The following is a 14,338-nucleotide window of genomic DNA, read 5'->3' on the forward strand; positions in this document are numbered from 1 at the left end:
TATCTATCTATCTATCTATCTATCTATCTATCTATCTATCTATCTATCTATACCCTTCTCACACTCTTGCAATGCTCTAAACTCTTAAACCTGCATCCACGGGGGGGGGGGGGGGCAGTCAGTTGGCTGGTGCGGACTGGAGGTGATCAATTAAGTCCAAGTCTGGATGAAAAAATCCCGATGGATGGGCTCTGAATGGAGCCCCAGACCTACAGCGGCGTGTCCCCGCATATTTCAGCAGGAGGAAATGGGGCTTCTGGGCAGGGCCCGGTTGGCTTATGGGAAATGTGGTAATTATGAGCAAGAATACAGTGTAGCATTACTGAGAGAAAACTACAAAATGGCAGCGCCTGTACCAAGTATTTTATTTTTTCGTTAACTTTTTACTGTACAGTACTGTCCCAATGACGTGTAATATTAAAGTTTACAATCATGTTTCCTATACAATAATAAAAAAATGTTAATGTGCATTGACAAACTGCTACATAGCGAGTCTGAGAAAGTCAAATCGCCAAGTAGCAAGGAACTACAGTATAAGCAAAGACAGCTGAGAACTAAAGAATGAGGGACTCAGTCCCTGTCCTCACTAACACACCTCTCATCCACTGGCAACAGACACTGTGTGCATATTTTGTTTTGTATGAATGAAGCTAAATCATATTGTTCTGCTCTGTTCTTATGCAACAGTCAAGTAGAAAAAGTATCACTACCAGCAATTATTACTAATGTGCCCAACTTGTAACACAGACATTGTAGCAGCTCATTAGGAGGAGCATTAATTAATTTCCCTTTCAAATGTTCAGAATGCTTTTTGTCATTATTGTTTAGAATGACTAATGCAGATTTGCTGTGGTTATATGGTTTACCTCTTGTGTTGTGCAAATACACAGAAAGCTTTAAATTCAATGGAACAGAGAATATAAAAAAATCTTTAGCACACATTTAAACATTTTTAAATATTTATCTATCAGTTGATAGATTTGTTCACCAAGAGATGTTACAGAAAGATACTATTTTGCCATATGGGAGTGACTGTGTCTGAGTGGTTAGAGCAGTCGTCCTCCAATGCAAGAGTTTGGGGTTTGATTCCACCAGCAGTCACATGCCCAAGTGTCCCTGGGCAAGACACTGAACCCCTCATTGCCTCCTGTGTGTGATCCATCGGTGTATGAATGTGATAAAGCATTGATCAATCTTTGTACAGATCTAGCAGAGTGCTGTATGAATGGGTAAATGAGGGCACAGATTATAATAAAAAGCGCTTTGAGTATCTTTATAAGATAGAAAGATACTATATAAGTACAGTCCATTTACCATTTACCACATTCTATTTGTGAGTTAGTAAGCTGAGTTCTGAAGCTCCTTTCACCAAATGGCTTTTTTGAAATACTATTTAATGTCACATTGAACTGTGACTTTCTCATTGAAACAGAAAGGGGATGTGTCTAAAAGTTAGATTTTTCCTGTACATCAGAACTGTTATGAACAGTATTGTGATTCTGTGAGCTAACACACAATCCTTCATCTGGGTGCAGCAATAAAAGATAACTGCGATGCTGCGTTTCACAGTTCATTTGAACTGAACATGTTTCTGTGGTCATGAGACTGAGAGAGATCAAGCTCTAAACCCCAGAACTAATGTGGAGCAGCTGTCAGATCTTCTGCACAACACAACATCAGTCTTTGACTCAGTTGACTAGTTCCACTCTTGACAAAACACACCTTTCAGAGCCACCTCAAACTACTGGACACAGCATGATTCAAAGTTGTTGGCTTTTTTTTCAAACGCTATAAGATTGTAATTTTATGCTCTTTGTAACTGTGCAGTAGGCTTAGGTGCTGGAGCATATTAATTACACTAATTGGGACATAAAATGTTCAACATCATCAGTGATTCATGCAATCATTTTAATTAGCAAAGACATTCATACAATTTAGCCCAAACCAGTATATGGAAAAATCAAAACACACATTTTGTTTTGTACCTGAATTAAACTTTTTGTTATGGCTGTTAAATAAAAAAAAAAAAAAGCATTTGCATTTTATAAATTTAATACACAACTAGAGTCGTTTTAGATGTATGAATACACAGTTTGCTGCCTAGTATGGTGCAGACTCACTGACAAGAGTGCTGTTGTGCTGAATCAATTAGAATAATTGGCTGGCGTTTGCGGTAGAAGCTGTAGAAGCATCAGTGTAACTGCTGGGTCTATTGACCTTGACTGACACTTACTTCACATACTTGACTGTACACACTGTCTACACGCTCTCTTTGTCTTTTCCTCTCATAGGACCTCCAGCATACAACAAACTGGCAATCATTGTATGCAATAATTTTGTAGGATTCATTAGTAGAAAAAATTATTTAGGACAATTAGAAAATGGGAGATAAAAATAACATAAAAATCAAAAAAGAAGCATGGCAATTTATTTTGCTTCAGCGCTCAAATACTTACTAGGGTAAATTTGGGAAGACTGCATAATGAAACATTTGTTTTTGTGTTTGTCATAGTGAGACTGTTCATGTTAAAGGTTTAGGAGATTGTATATATTTAAAATACATTTGGATTTGTAACTGGTCTGTTTTGTTTCTGTGTAATGTGACCGCTTAGATAAACAACATTTCAGTGATTTTGTTTGTGTTTTGTCTTACAGATAATGCTCCATTTTCTTGAGGAAGAACACTGGATTTAGAAGATTTTGTGGCTCTCTGCACAGACTGTGGTTTTAGTGATTTTAAGCTGGGCTCCTGTCAAGCAAAGCCATTTGTGCTTGGTTTACCTACGCTGCATACTCAGCAAATTACTGTTTTCACCTGATGATAAAACAATTTCTAAGGATCACCATCCATGGTTGCTGCCCTACTCAAGACTGTAACATTCTTTATTGAAAAGATTTGCAAAGGAATGTTTACAAAGAAACTGGCAAACCCAATAAAGAAGAAAGAAAGAAGTGAAAATAAAGAGCCCAAATCAACCACTGATTTGCAAGCACATAATTTAACTCTCTCAACCACTCTTAAGACTACTGTTAAAAAAATTTCCAAATGCTCCTCGGCACGTAACATATCGCTCGAAGAGGACGACAGAAAGAACGACTGTTCATCTTTGTCACCCACTTTTAGCTATCGTGTGGCCATAGCAAATGGACTCCCAAAAAACTCTATTTTTTTGAACAATAATGAAAGTATCTTCCCTGACGTTCTTTCAATTGATAGTAGCTACTCTGACTTCTTAAATGAGCCAAAACCTGTCCGAAGACTAGATGAACATAAATCACACACTATGCCGGTAAGACGAAATAGGAAGAGTCTCATCAGTTTAGCTCCTTCTGATGGCAGTTCTGAGGGTGAACGTGTGGAACGTTCCAGTTTGCATACACTTCGACTGGGTGCTCTACGAAAGTTGAGAAAATGGAAAAAGAGCCAGGAATGTGTCTCCTCAGACTCAGAAGTGAGCAACTGGAGGAAAACTCTGGGCATTCGCAGCAAATCTTTGGACCGCGCTGGACGGCAGCAAAAAAGCTCAACTCTCGAGCCTGGGTCCTCTTCAACAGGTTGTATCAGTCAGACCCAGGATGTAATGGAAATGATTTTCAAGGAGCTTCAGGGGATCAGCCAAATTGAGACAGAACTGTCTGAGCTTCGTGGCCATGTAAATGCCCTAAAGAGCTCCATTGATGAAATCTCCAGCAGTGTGGAAGTAGTTCAGAGTGAGATAGAACAGCTTCGCTCAGGGTTTGTCCAGTCTAGAAGGGAAACACGAGATATTCATGACTACATAAAACAAATTAGCCACCAGGCTAATAATCTAACCTTAAGATTCCTCAATGTTCCTGAAGAAAGAACAGAGAAAACAGAACATTTAATATATAAACTACTGAAAGACAAAATGGGTTTTGTTGATGCCCATAAAACAATTAAAATTGAGCTAGCTCATAGATTAGGGCAACAAAGAGAATGTTCTAATGCAAAACCTCGTCCTATAATAGTTATTTTTAACACACCACAAGATAGAGATGTAGTCTTAAAAAAATGCTATAAGCTCAAAGGTACAGGGATCACAGTTTCTACTGATAGCTTACCAAGTGATGTGAAGGAGAGGAAAGACAAAACCATGACATCCTCACAAACCTATGAAAGTATGGATATAAAAGTCTCAGGAAAAGAAAAAGTAGTAGAGAGTGATGACTGGGACTCAATGGACAGTGATAAAGAACTTGATGAATTAAGTAGAAATAAATATGCAATGGTCATTTCAAAACCTGCTCACAAGGCCAAATCAGAAAAAAGACGATCCCATGATCATAATCGATCATCAGATGAAGCGAGCTATTCAGGCACAGTTCACTATGCTGATGATTCCTACTATGACCCTGACAAGCATGCAAAAACTTACTATTCTGATTTGACCTCTGGTTGGCTTTCTCAGAGTGACTATTCTACCCCCAAACTTAGTCGGTCTGAGTCTGATTGTTCAAAACTGTGCCAATCATACTCAGAAGACTTTTCAGAAAGTCAGTACTTTACACGCACAAACGGATGCTCCCTGCTGTCCTCTTCTGATCAGGAACTGTGGCAACGAAAACAAGAGGACATGGCCTCCTCCTGGTATGCTAGCCCTAGTCACCCACCTAGTCATGGTAATCAAAGCTATGAACATAATGAGGTTGAAACTACAGAAACTATTGACAGTGGGGTTAGCAATGGACTTGTTTGTATGTCTGGGGATAGAAGTCACTACAGTGGCTCCCAGCTATCTTTGCAAGGTGATCTATCACCGTGGAAAGACTGGCATCATCTGGAGCAGGGGGCAGATTCAGGCTTGGAAGCTTCTATAGAAGTTAGCACCCCTTTTGACCCATCAACCATTCCTGGTTTTCCAGAGAACATCACTAAATGTCAGGAGGTTGATTTGCAGTTTGAGGGAGATGAGGAATTTATGATGCTTGACAGAGAATCTACTTTACCACCTGTTACCACCCACATTATTCCTCCTATCACAGAACGAGAATCTGTCAAGACCTCCTCCCGGCAGTCTAAAGAGGGATGTAAGGTTATTTCAAAAGAAAGCACAAAGGTGTCATTGAAAGATGCTCCTAAAGCTACCAGTAAAGCAACACAAAAACAAAGTAAATTGACTCCTAAAGATGAATCTACAAAAGTAATGGCTAAAGAAAATCCAAAAGTATCTGCTAAGGTTTCATCTAAAGTGACATCTAAAACCACAGCTAAAGAATCACCTAAAGAAATATCAAAACCAGCTGTTAAAGAATGCTCTCAAGTCATCTCTAGAGACAGTCCCAAATTCACCCCCAAAGAAAACACAAAACCAATAGTTAAGGAAATGTCTAAAGTGGCACCAAAGTCAATTACTAGTGAAGCTGTCAAGGTCTCTTCTAAAGTGACTCCAAAAGAAAGTCCTATAATGACGCCTCGGGAAAGTCCCAAAGACTCACCAAAAGAGAGCCCTAAAATAACCCCAATTGAAACCCCTGTTTTGACCCCTGACTCAACTCCAAGAGAGTCTCCTAAAGACTCCCCTAAAGTCATAACTCAAGACACTCATAGAGTTGCAGCCAAAGAAGGGATAAAAGTTGCTACTAAAGATATTTCCAAAGAAGCTTCAAAACCTCTTCCAAAAGAGATCCCAAAAGAGATACCTACAGTTGTACCCAAGGAGCCAACTAAAGTATCCACTAAAGAGGTTTCAAAGATTCAATCTAAAGAAGCTACAAAAGTACCCCAAAAAGAGAGTTCCAATGTAACCCCCAAAGAGCCATCTAAAGAAGCTCCAGCAGATGTCTCCACAGTAGCATCTAAAACAGGCTCTAAAGATTTTGCCAAGACCACCCCAAAAACAGGTCCCAATGAAAAATTTCCTGAACTGGATGTTAATCATAGCTTTCATCAATCCCAGAGCAAGTCCACAAGTATGTACAGAAGCCAAAGTGAAATTCGAACAGAGAAGGTTGAGGAGGTTCCCAAGTCTTGGAGCAGTAGACTTAGCATTGATCTCAGTGAAAAGTCATTTGGTTTTGGCTTCGGATCCACTCTTCAAAGAGCTAAGTCAGCTTTGGAGGTTGTTTGGAAGTCTGGCTCACAGACTACTCCCGTTCCTCCCGAGGAACCAAGCAACTCCTCTTCCTCATTTATGGGACGTTTCCGTACCCTGTCCACTTCTACTGCAAATACCCCTAGCACTACAATGGAATCTAATGTCCACACAGAGACCATCTTCTATAAGGCTGAAGAGAACAAAACAGGATTAGAAGTGGGAGAACAATCAGAGGACAGTGAGACCCACTATGTTGAAGTAATGGAACAGGTTCTAGCTAACTTGGAAAACAGGACTAATGTGAATGAAACCAAGGAAGATGGTGAGCTTGGACCAGAGTCTAGGACTTCTCAGGACTATGATGTATCTGAAGACATTGTGGCTTCTCAAAACACTGAGCCATGTAAGGATCTTGACGCTTCTGAAGTTTTTGAAGCATCTGATAACTACGAGGCAACTAAAGAGACACAAGTTTTGGAGTATGATTGCAGTTTGGATGAGCAGTATGGTGAAGAGTACAGTGAGAATTATGAAAACCAGCTCATGGAGGACACTGCTGAATATGATGCAATGGTTGAGTATGTAGATGTTGAAGAAACAGATGAGACTGAGGAGAATGATGTGACAGAAGAAATGGAAGAGGGCATAGAGGAGCTGGAGGAGGTAGAGGAGATAGCAGAGGAGGCTGCTGAAGTAACAGAAAAAGTGGAACAACAAGAGGGAGAGGAAAACATAAATGTTCCAGAGGAAAAACCAGTAGAAGAACCACCCAAGAAGCGTGTTCGTCCCACATTCAAGGAGGCAGCACTAAGGGCTTACAGGAAACAAATGGCTGAACTGGAGCAACAAATCCTGGCAGGGGGTATGGCTTTTACTTTTTCTATTATTTGTCACAATCAGTTTGTTACAGACCTACAAAGGTCAATTAAGTAGTAGAAAACACATGTACCGTACATAACAATAAATATTATTTAAATGTACCTGCATTTTTACTATATAGCCAGTGTGTATGAAATCACAGACTCTAAATGGATTTATATCTCATTCTTGAAAGTGGTTTAATTTCATTTGATATAAAACTGTGGAGCTGGGTCTTTGTCTAAAACCTAAGTTCATGAATCTGCCTTTGCTTTCTATGAAAACCTTTTGACTTGTTGAGAAAATACTTAAAAATAATTGCTTTGTTGTGGAAAAACCCTTTATTTGTTGTTTGAGTAAGTAACCAGTGTCTGTAAAGGTTCTCTATTTCTGAAATGTGTTGTACCTGCTGCTACCGGTGATGGCAGTAGTTCCGAGGACATCCTGATGTTTAAAGCCTTGTTCAGAGCTGACACAAACATGCTTCCTGTGTTATCTGATCACACCTGGACAGCTCTAAATATGAGTGTTCACACTTGTTGAGTGACTGCTTGTGATCAAACCACAGATATCTGCTTTACATATAAATACACGTGACCTTAGAAGGACATCAACAACACACATACAAATATTTTTGTTCTGACATTACCATGTTTTAGATTTACTCGAGTCACAAAATTAGCGAAGTTATTTATAAATATTTTGCTGAATTCAGCAATTAGGTATTATATGAGAAGAAAGGAAGCATACAATTATACAATCAACTCCAACAACTAGGGTGATTTGATCCCCCAAAAATGTGATTTTTGATTGTGGGGTAGAAAAGATGTTTCCCAGGTACACATCAACAATGCTATGATGTCATCATAAATTTTAATTGTGTGAATGCTGATGAATCATTCACACTATTGTGATCCATTTTTTTTTTTCTGTATGTTTTTCGTTGCGTTTCTTGTCCCACAGTTTTCAAGCTATTTCAACAAATCATATTTCAAAAGGTTCAGCTCTTTCAGGACAATCCTACAATGATTTTTGGTATTGGTGCAACTTTAGCGTTTTGAAATATTTTGCCTTTTCTGCCACTTTTTGTTCTCATAGAAAATGCATTGAGTTCATTTGACTTCCTTCAAATCTTTAGATCTGTTTATAACCTTTTCCTGCTCCTTTCCCATTTTGTTCTGGTTCAGCTTCTTTCAGCTTCCTTGTGAAAATGTAAACATTTTTTTTCAGCTATTTTTAGCTAATTTCAGCTGATTTTTCAGCTGTTTTGGGCTCCTTTCAGATTCTTTCTGCTAAGTACAGTATGTTTGTGCTTCTTCTAACTTCTTTCTGCTAATTTCAGCTTGTTATGCTCTTTTCAGCTTATTTCACAAGTTTCGGATTTTTTTTTTTGCTATTTCAGCTACTATTTAGCAGTTTTTATGCTAGTTTGAGCGTTTTCAGCTAATTCTACAATTTTTTGCACTCACTTAAACTTTTTTCTGCCTAATCATACAAAAATGTACTGTCATCACTTCCTTCTGGTAATTTAAGCGTGCTTCTGCTATCTTAGCTACTATTCAGCTGTTTTTTTTTATTTCTGTTTTTATCAGACATTTTCCACATTTTTTGTGTTCATTTCTGCTTCTTTAAACCTAATGGAGTTTTATTGTGCTCTCCCCATTTCTTTCTGGTTATTTAAGTTTCTGCCTTTTCAGCTATTTTTTTTTTGCTAATTCGAGCTTTTTTAGCAAATTTACTAATTTTTGTGCTCATTTCTACTTATTTAAACCTCATTCAGCAAACATTTCTTTCTGCTTTCTTCTGCTAACTTAGGCTTATTACATTTCAGCTACATGTCAGCATGTTTTTAGCTCATTTCAGCTGTCTTTCAGCAAGTTTTTCAGCAAGAGGAATTCACACTGCATTTTTGCAGGAAATGCAATTTCTCTAGTATATTATAGTCGTGATATTACATTTATCAAGCTCTGCTTTGGCTGTTTGTGCACAACAACATTTAATGTAAGTTTATTGAAAAAAAACTAATAAACATTTTATGTTAAGTTTAACACTTTTTAAATTTATCAGAAAAAGCTTTACTAACAAACTTTTTTTTAAATTGGTATAAAGATAAACATTCTTTACAACTAAATAATACAAAAGCTTAACCAGGTCCACATAAGTCCACACTTGAAAGCTGCAACCTTGGAGAACACTTGAATGGACCAGAAAAGTTGACCAGTAGAACACAGTGCTACTTGTCTGTCTGTATTGGGATCATATTTAGGTTTGAGTTAAAATGTGTCCATAGATTGGCAGGCAGCTTTCTGAGTTGTGCGTTCCTTTTGCTAATCATCTTTACAGTGTTGCTTCACATCTTATTCCCCTCCATGGGAAATTGGAAATTTAAAATCTTTGTCAAACTTCACTATAAGCTTTCTGAGATTCACCTTTGCCGGACTTCAACCACTTGTAAACTGTTTCCCAGTCTTTGTTGTAGCTGTATTTCTGTTTCTTTGATATAGTTTCATTGTATTCCGCACAAGTTAAATCACTTTTCTTGCCCTGTTATTTATTTATTTATTTTTACTACCATAGTGACACACAGGATCAGGGACGATGCTGCACATTTTGATTGAGAGCCGATGCATCTCTGATGATGGCATCTCTGCCTCCTTTGCTGTAAAGGGGGCAAAACAAAAATTTGACAGGCTTCAACCTCCTTTTCGCTCTCTCTCTGCCGCCTTTTCTGTGAACGAAACGGAGAGAGGGAGAGAAAAGGAGTTTGAAAGCCTGCCGAAATTTTGTTGAACTTTTCATAATATGACCCAGTCAAATGTGGAACATTGTTGCAACTTGTGGGTCACCAGGACAGGAGTGAAAAATGCGAGACAGTCCCATTCAGTCTGGTCACCCTGCCAACAATACATGACATAGATGAGGTGTAATGTGATTACATTGATCAGACCTGATCCTGATCTATCTGATCTGGCTTAAAATATTATTTGAGAAAAAGGGTAATGAAAACTTGAGGCACCTATAAGTAGAGCTGTCATTTCTAACCCGGGCCCAAAGCCCAGCCCGGCCTGAATTCGGCCATAATAATGAGCTTAATGTGCGGGCCGGTCTCCGGCTTTGATGCGATTTTACAAATCATACAGCACAAAGAAAACTAGATAAGAATGCACAATATAAAATTGTGTTAATCTACTTGTTGCGGACAAGGCAGGTCCGACCGTCCAGTTGAAAGAGGTAAAAAAAATGTCCAGTTAAGCTCACATGGATCAGATGATCACCGGCCGTATGCATCGCTGCACCTGCTGTCATCTGCAGCGAAGGAAGTACCATCATCTACAAAAGCCAAAGCGAGCAGCATGTTCCATTAAAATAGCCTTGTTCTATATTTTTCCAAATAATTTTGCTCTAAAAACCTTTTTGTTCATCTGTATGTATGTATGTAGCCTATCTTTAGACTTGATTTTTTAGGCTATTCATTTTGTATGTTAATATCCATTTGATGAAACAAGAAATCTTATATCTTCCTTTCTTTGAAATACGTTGTTAAAATATCATGCCAAACTGATTTTGCTTACAAAAGCAGTAAAAGCTTAATAAAAAAAGTATTATTGTTATTTTTTTTCCCCGAGTTTGGGCCTGTAATTACAAGTCGATTTCAGATAGGACTCGGAAAAAATGATACGGGTTCGGGCTTGGCCGTGCCGGATTTTTTAGGCCCGAATGCAACTCTAACCTATAGTATGTTTTCACTGCTGTATACAGGGAAACAAATTAAATAGAAAACTAAACAAATACTGTCAACTGTATTTTAGTATTTGCATTTTGCACTAATGCTACAGCTACCTTGAATAAAAATCCTGCAGTTGTTGGGGTCAAGGCTTTCTACAAAGTAAGACTGATTCATCAACAGAACAATCTTCCACCTGGCATGAAGAGACACCAGAGATTTTCAACTTTTACTTAAATTCAAATATTTTAGCTTTCCAAATGTTACAAATGAACACCAGTGGTATGACAAAAATGTGGATTTTTATTTGTATTTTGTCTGTGCACAAATATGTGGTCCTGTTTTTTTTTTGTTGCACGAAATATTTTGAGTTTGAACCACAAACCTCTGTCCACTCTGTCAGACTAATAGGAGAGACATGACCCCTAAACTTAGTAAATAAATAAACTCACAGCTGAAACTAATCTTTTCACAACCAAAAGCTTTTGTTAGTTTTAAATACCACTTTAAAAACAGTAACACAGCATGTAATGTAAATTAAATGCATGTAAGCACCACTAGTCAATGCATACAAAGATCTAATTATAAAAGAAATTAGGCAATCGTGACATAATGAAGTCGTTTTACAACTTTTGCAGTAATTTTGTGTTTTGCGCTTGTTCATGTCAAAAAATATTTTGCACAGCAACCTAGAAAGTAATGGTAGTAAAGTCCACTGACTCACGTCCAAAGTTTGAGTATGATACAAAGCATGCAATTTTAAATAAACATTTGTGACCAAATGTTAATGATCAGTGACAGAATTCTTCAATAATTTGAATACGAAACAGTAAGATGCTGTAGATCACTTAACTTGACTAGTCTACGTTTTAAATGTAGTACGGTACATGATTGTGTTTGGTTTAAATCAGTCAGTTTTATTAGGAAAAAAATATATAATCAAAAGTTAGCACTGCTGGTTTTGTGCATGGTGTCAATCTGTGAGGTTTTTTTTATATTGAAAGATTTTTACCTCATTGCATTACTTTCAAGTCACTTTTTGAATTCACTTTTTATTATTCATCTGCAGTTAGCCCCAACAAATTATATTGTAAGGAATAATGAACTCATTTTGTGTAGTATTTATTTAGAAGCAGATAAGAGGATAGTCAAAATAAATTTGTGTACTTTTACTTTTAAATTGAGACCTTTATGTAGTTTGTGTGTACTCATGCTGTGATGGGTTCTGGATGATGAAATTAGACTCAAAGCAGTCTGCTCCTCAGATAAATACTCTTAAATTATTTTTATGTATATGAATGTTTCTGTACAGTGTCCTCAGATGACTTCTGTTGTGACTTGGCACTATATAAATAAAGTGAATTGAACTGAATTGGATGATGGGACCTGTGGCAGAGTCTCAACAATGCTGCCATTTTTACGCCTGCCTTCAATGGGCTACAGTAGTCTCAGTATTCAGATGCTAATTCCCACTCCCAAGGGCAATCTGTAACCAGGTCAGCCTTGCTAGGAATATTTATAGAGGTCTGCTGCTAGTAAAGTTTGCTGTTTGCTCCTCTGGGACCACGGAAGGTAGACCCTGCTTATAGTGCATCACTTCTCAAAGAAGGTAGATTCACAAATATGCAGATCCAGGGAATGAAGAGTCATTGTTTAAGTGATTTCATTAAATTCCAAATATTCACAGGAAATCAGCAAATCTCTGCTCTTCCCTTAATATACAATTCTAAATAACTCTGGATTTTAAATGAAACACTTTTAACGTTAGCCAACATCTGTGCTTAAAGGATTGCCTATTTATTACCGTTAACATCCTAATTGCATATTTCATTACCTATTAAATAATTTGTGCACATTATTAGAAATGCAACTTTTACTTAAATCTTATTAAAGAATATATATTTATAGAAGTTGTTACACTTTTTTTAGGTTTTCTTTTAAATTTTTTTTTTAAGTGTACTAAAATTTATGACTAACTTCTGCTTTGTTTTTGTTATTTTAAATTGTACTACTACTATAACTACTACAAATAACAACTAGAGAAATTGCATTTCCTATGAAAATGCAGTGTGGATGCTTATTTCTGAATAATTTGCTGAAAAAAAAAAATATATAGAGAGATTGTTCAAACCATTAATGTAAATTGTCTCTACAGATAAAACCACTTGGTTGATGATACTTTTGACTAAGTCGACTTATGTTCACAAGTCATTATCTTGCATGTGCACATAGTTTTGCACATACAAACATTTTGTGAATATCATAAATTGGCAACTCATCATGTAAAGGTCACTGTGAAAAGATTTTTGTGACAAGAAAACCTGGTACTTTGGAAGTGCAAGTGAGTTTGTGTATTAAAGGTTTGTTATGTCGAATGTATTCAGTACTCACCAAAACTGAAATGGCTACAGAGTTTTTCAGTAAAGAGACAGTTTCTACAACTTGGATTTGTTGGTGCACATTTTTCTTATCTCTCCAACCTTAGTACATGTAACCCTGAGCTTTAAAACAAGAGGTTCTTAAAGATTGTCATAGGCCCTGCTCCTCTTTTGTCAGAATATCCACTGTTTTTGAGGAACTGCTTGGGAATACCTTTACGCCCATGAGCACTGGCAGCTTTGGACTTTAGTTGTAGTGTAGCTGTGGTGTCACTGTGCTGACAGCTGAAAGTTACAGTGAAATTCAGAGTCGCATGAAAATCACATCTCTCTAGTTTTATGACTTTTGTGTCAATGTTCAGAATTTCTCTTTTTTCCATGTTTGTTATTTGAAGACTGGAGTGCATCTCTGTAAACTTGCACTGTTCTCCTAAAAGTACATTTTTCTGCCTCCTGGGTGCGTTGGGGCATTGGTCAGTCCTGGTAATACTATCAGCCAGGCGTAAGCTGTTCTGTTCCTCAGAGCTTTGATCTATGGACTGCGTGTTCATGTGTGTCAGAAATGAAACTGAATGGATTTACTGCTGCTGTGGCCACTTCAATAATACCTTGTTACACACACACACAAACATATACCCACATAAACACAGAGGGTTTTTGTAACTATCAGGTGCATTTTTGTTCCACAGATTTATGGCACCTGTGAAATGAGGTTTATATCAGCAGCCAGTAGCCTATCTTTGTGGTCCAGCTTTATCTAGTGCAGCTGAAGACTTGTTGGTGGAGTAATGCTGCTATCTTGGATTGCTGTGCTGAAAGCAGCTCAGCTGATCACTGTCCATAGTACTGTTTGCAGCTATGTTCCTCATTGGGCCAAGTCCATCTGCTTGCACTCACCTTTTAGGACAATGGGCAATATGTTTTCACATGTGTACAACCTTTTGATTAACATTTAGACATTAGTATGTGCAAACTATGAGAAATCAATGCTTCCTTGAAGACCATGAAAAGAAATGCCCAAGTGGTAAACACATACAACCCTAAACACACACTAGAGAAAATGTACTTCCTGTGAAAATTCAGTGTGAATGTTTATTTCTGAAGAATATGCTAAAAAAAATAGCTGAAATTAGCTAAAAACATATAGTATAACATGTTGAAATGTAGCTGACATGGAAGAACAAGCCTACGTTAGCAGAAGAAAGCAGAAAGAACACATATTTGCTGAATTAGGTTTAAATAAATGAGCACAACAATTAGGGGGAACTGAATTTAGCAACAAATAGCTAAAAAGACAGAAATAGGCTTAAACTACCAGAAGG

The 14,338-nt window shown here is 37.4% G+C and overlaps 1 protein-coding gene across 1 annotated transcript in view; it reads left to right on the forward strand.

Moving 5' to 3' along the window:
- Window positions 1-2,733: 2,733 nt before the first annotated feature.
- Window positions 2,734-14,338, forward strand: part of LOC119423432 (protein unc-13 homolog C) — a gene marked incomplete in the record, with an annotated part of 132,231 nt that continues 120,626 nt past the window's right edge. Inside the window, 1 exon segment of the mRNA XM_037690825.1 lies at window positions 2,734-6,918. Coding sequence (XP_037546753.1) covers window positions 2,850-6,918 — 4,069 coding nt within the window.

Source organism: Nematolebias whitei, chromosome 2, assembly GCF_014905685.2.
Source record: "Nematolebias whitei isolate Nwh7 chromosome 2, NemWhi1, whole genome shotgun sequence".
Taxonomy (NCBI): domain Eukaryota; kingdom Metazoa; phylum Chordata; class Actinopteri; order Cyprinodontiformes; family Rivulidae; genus Nematolebias; species Nematolebias whitei.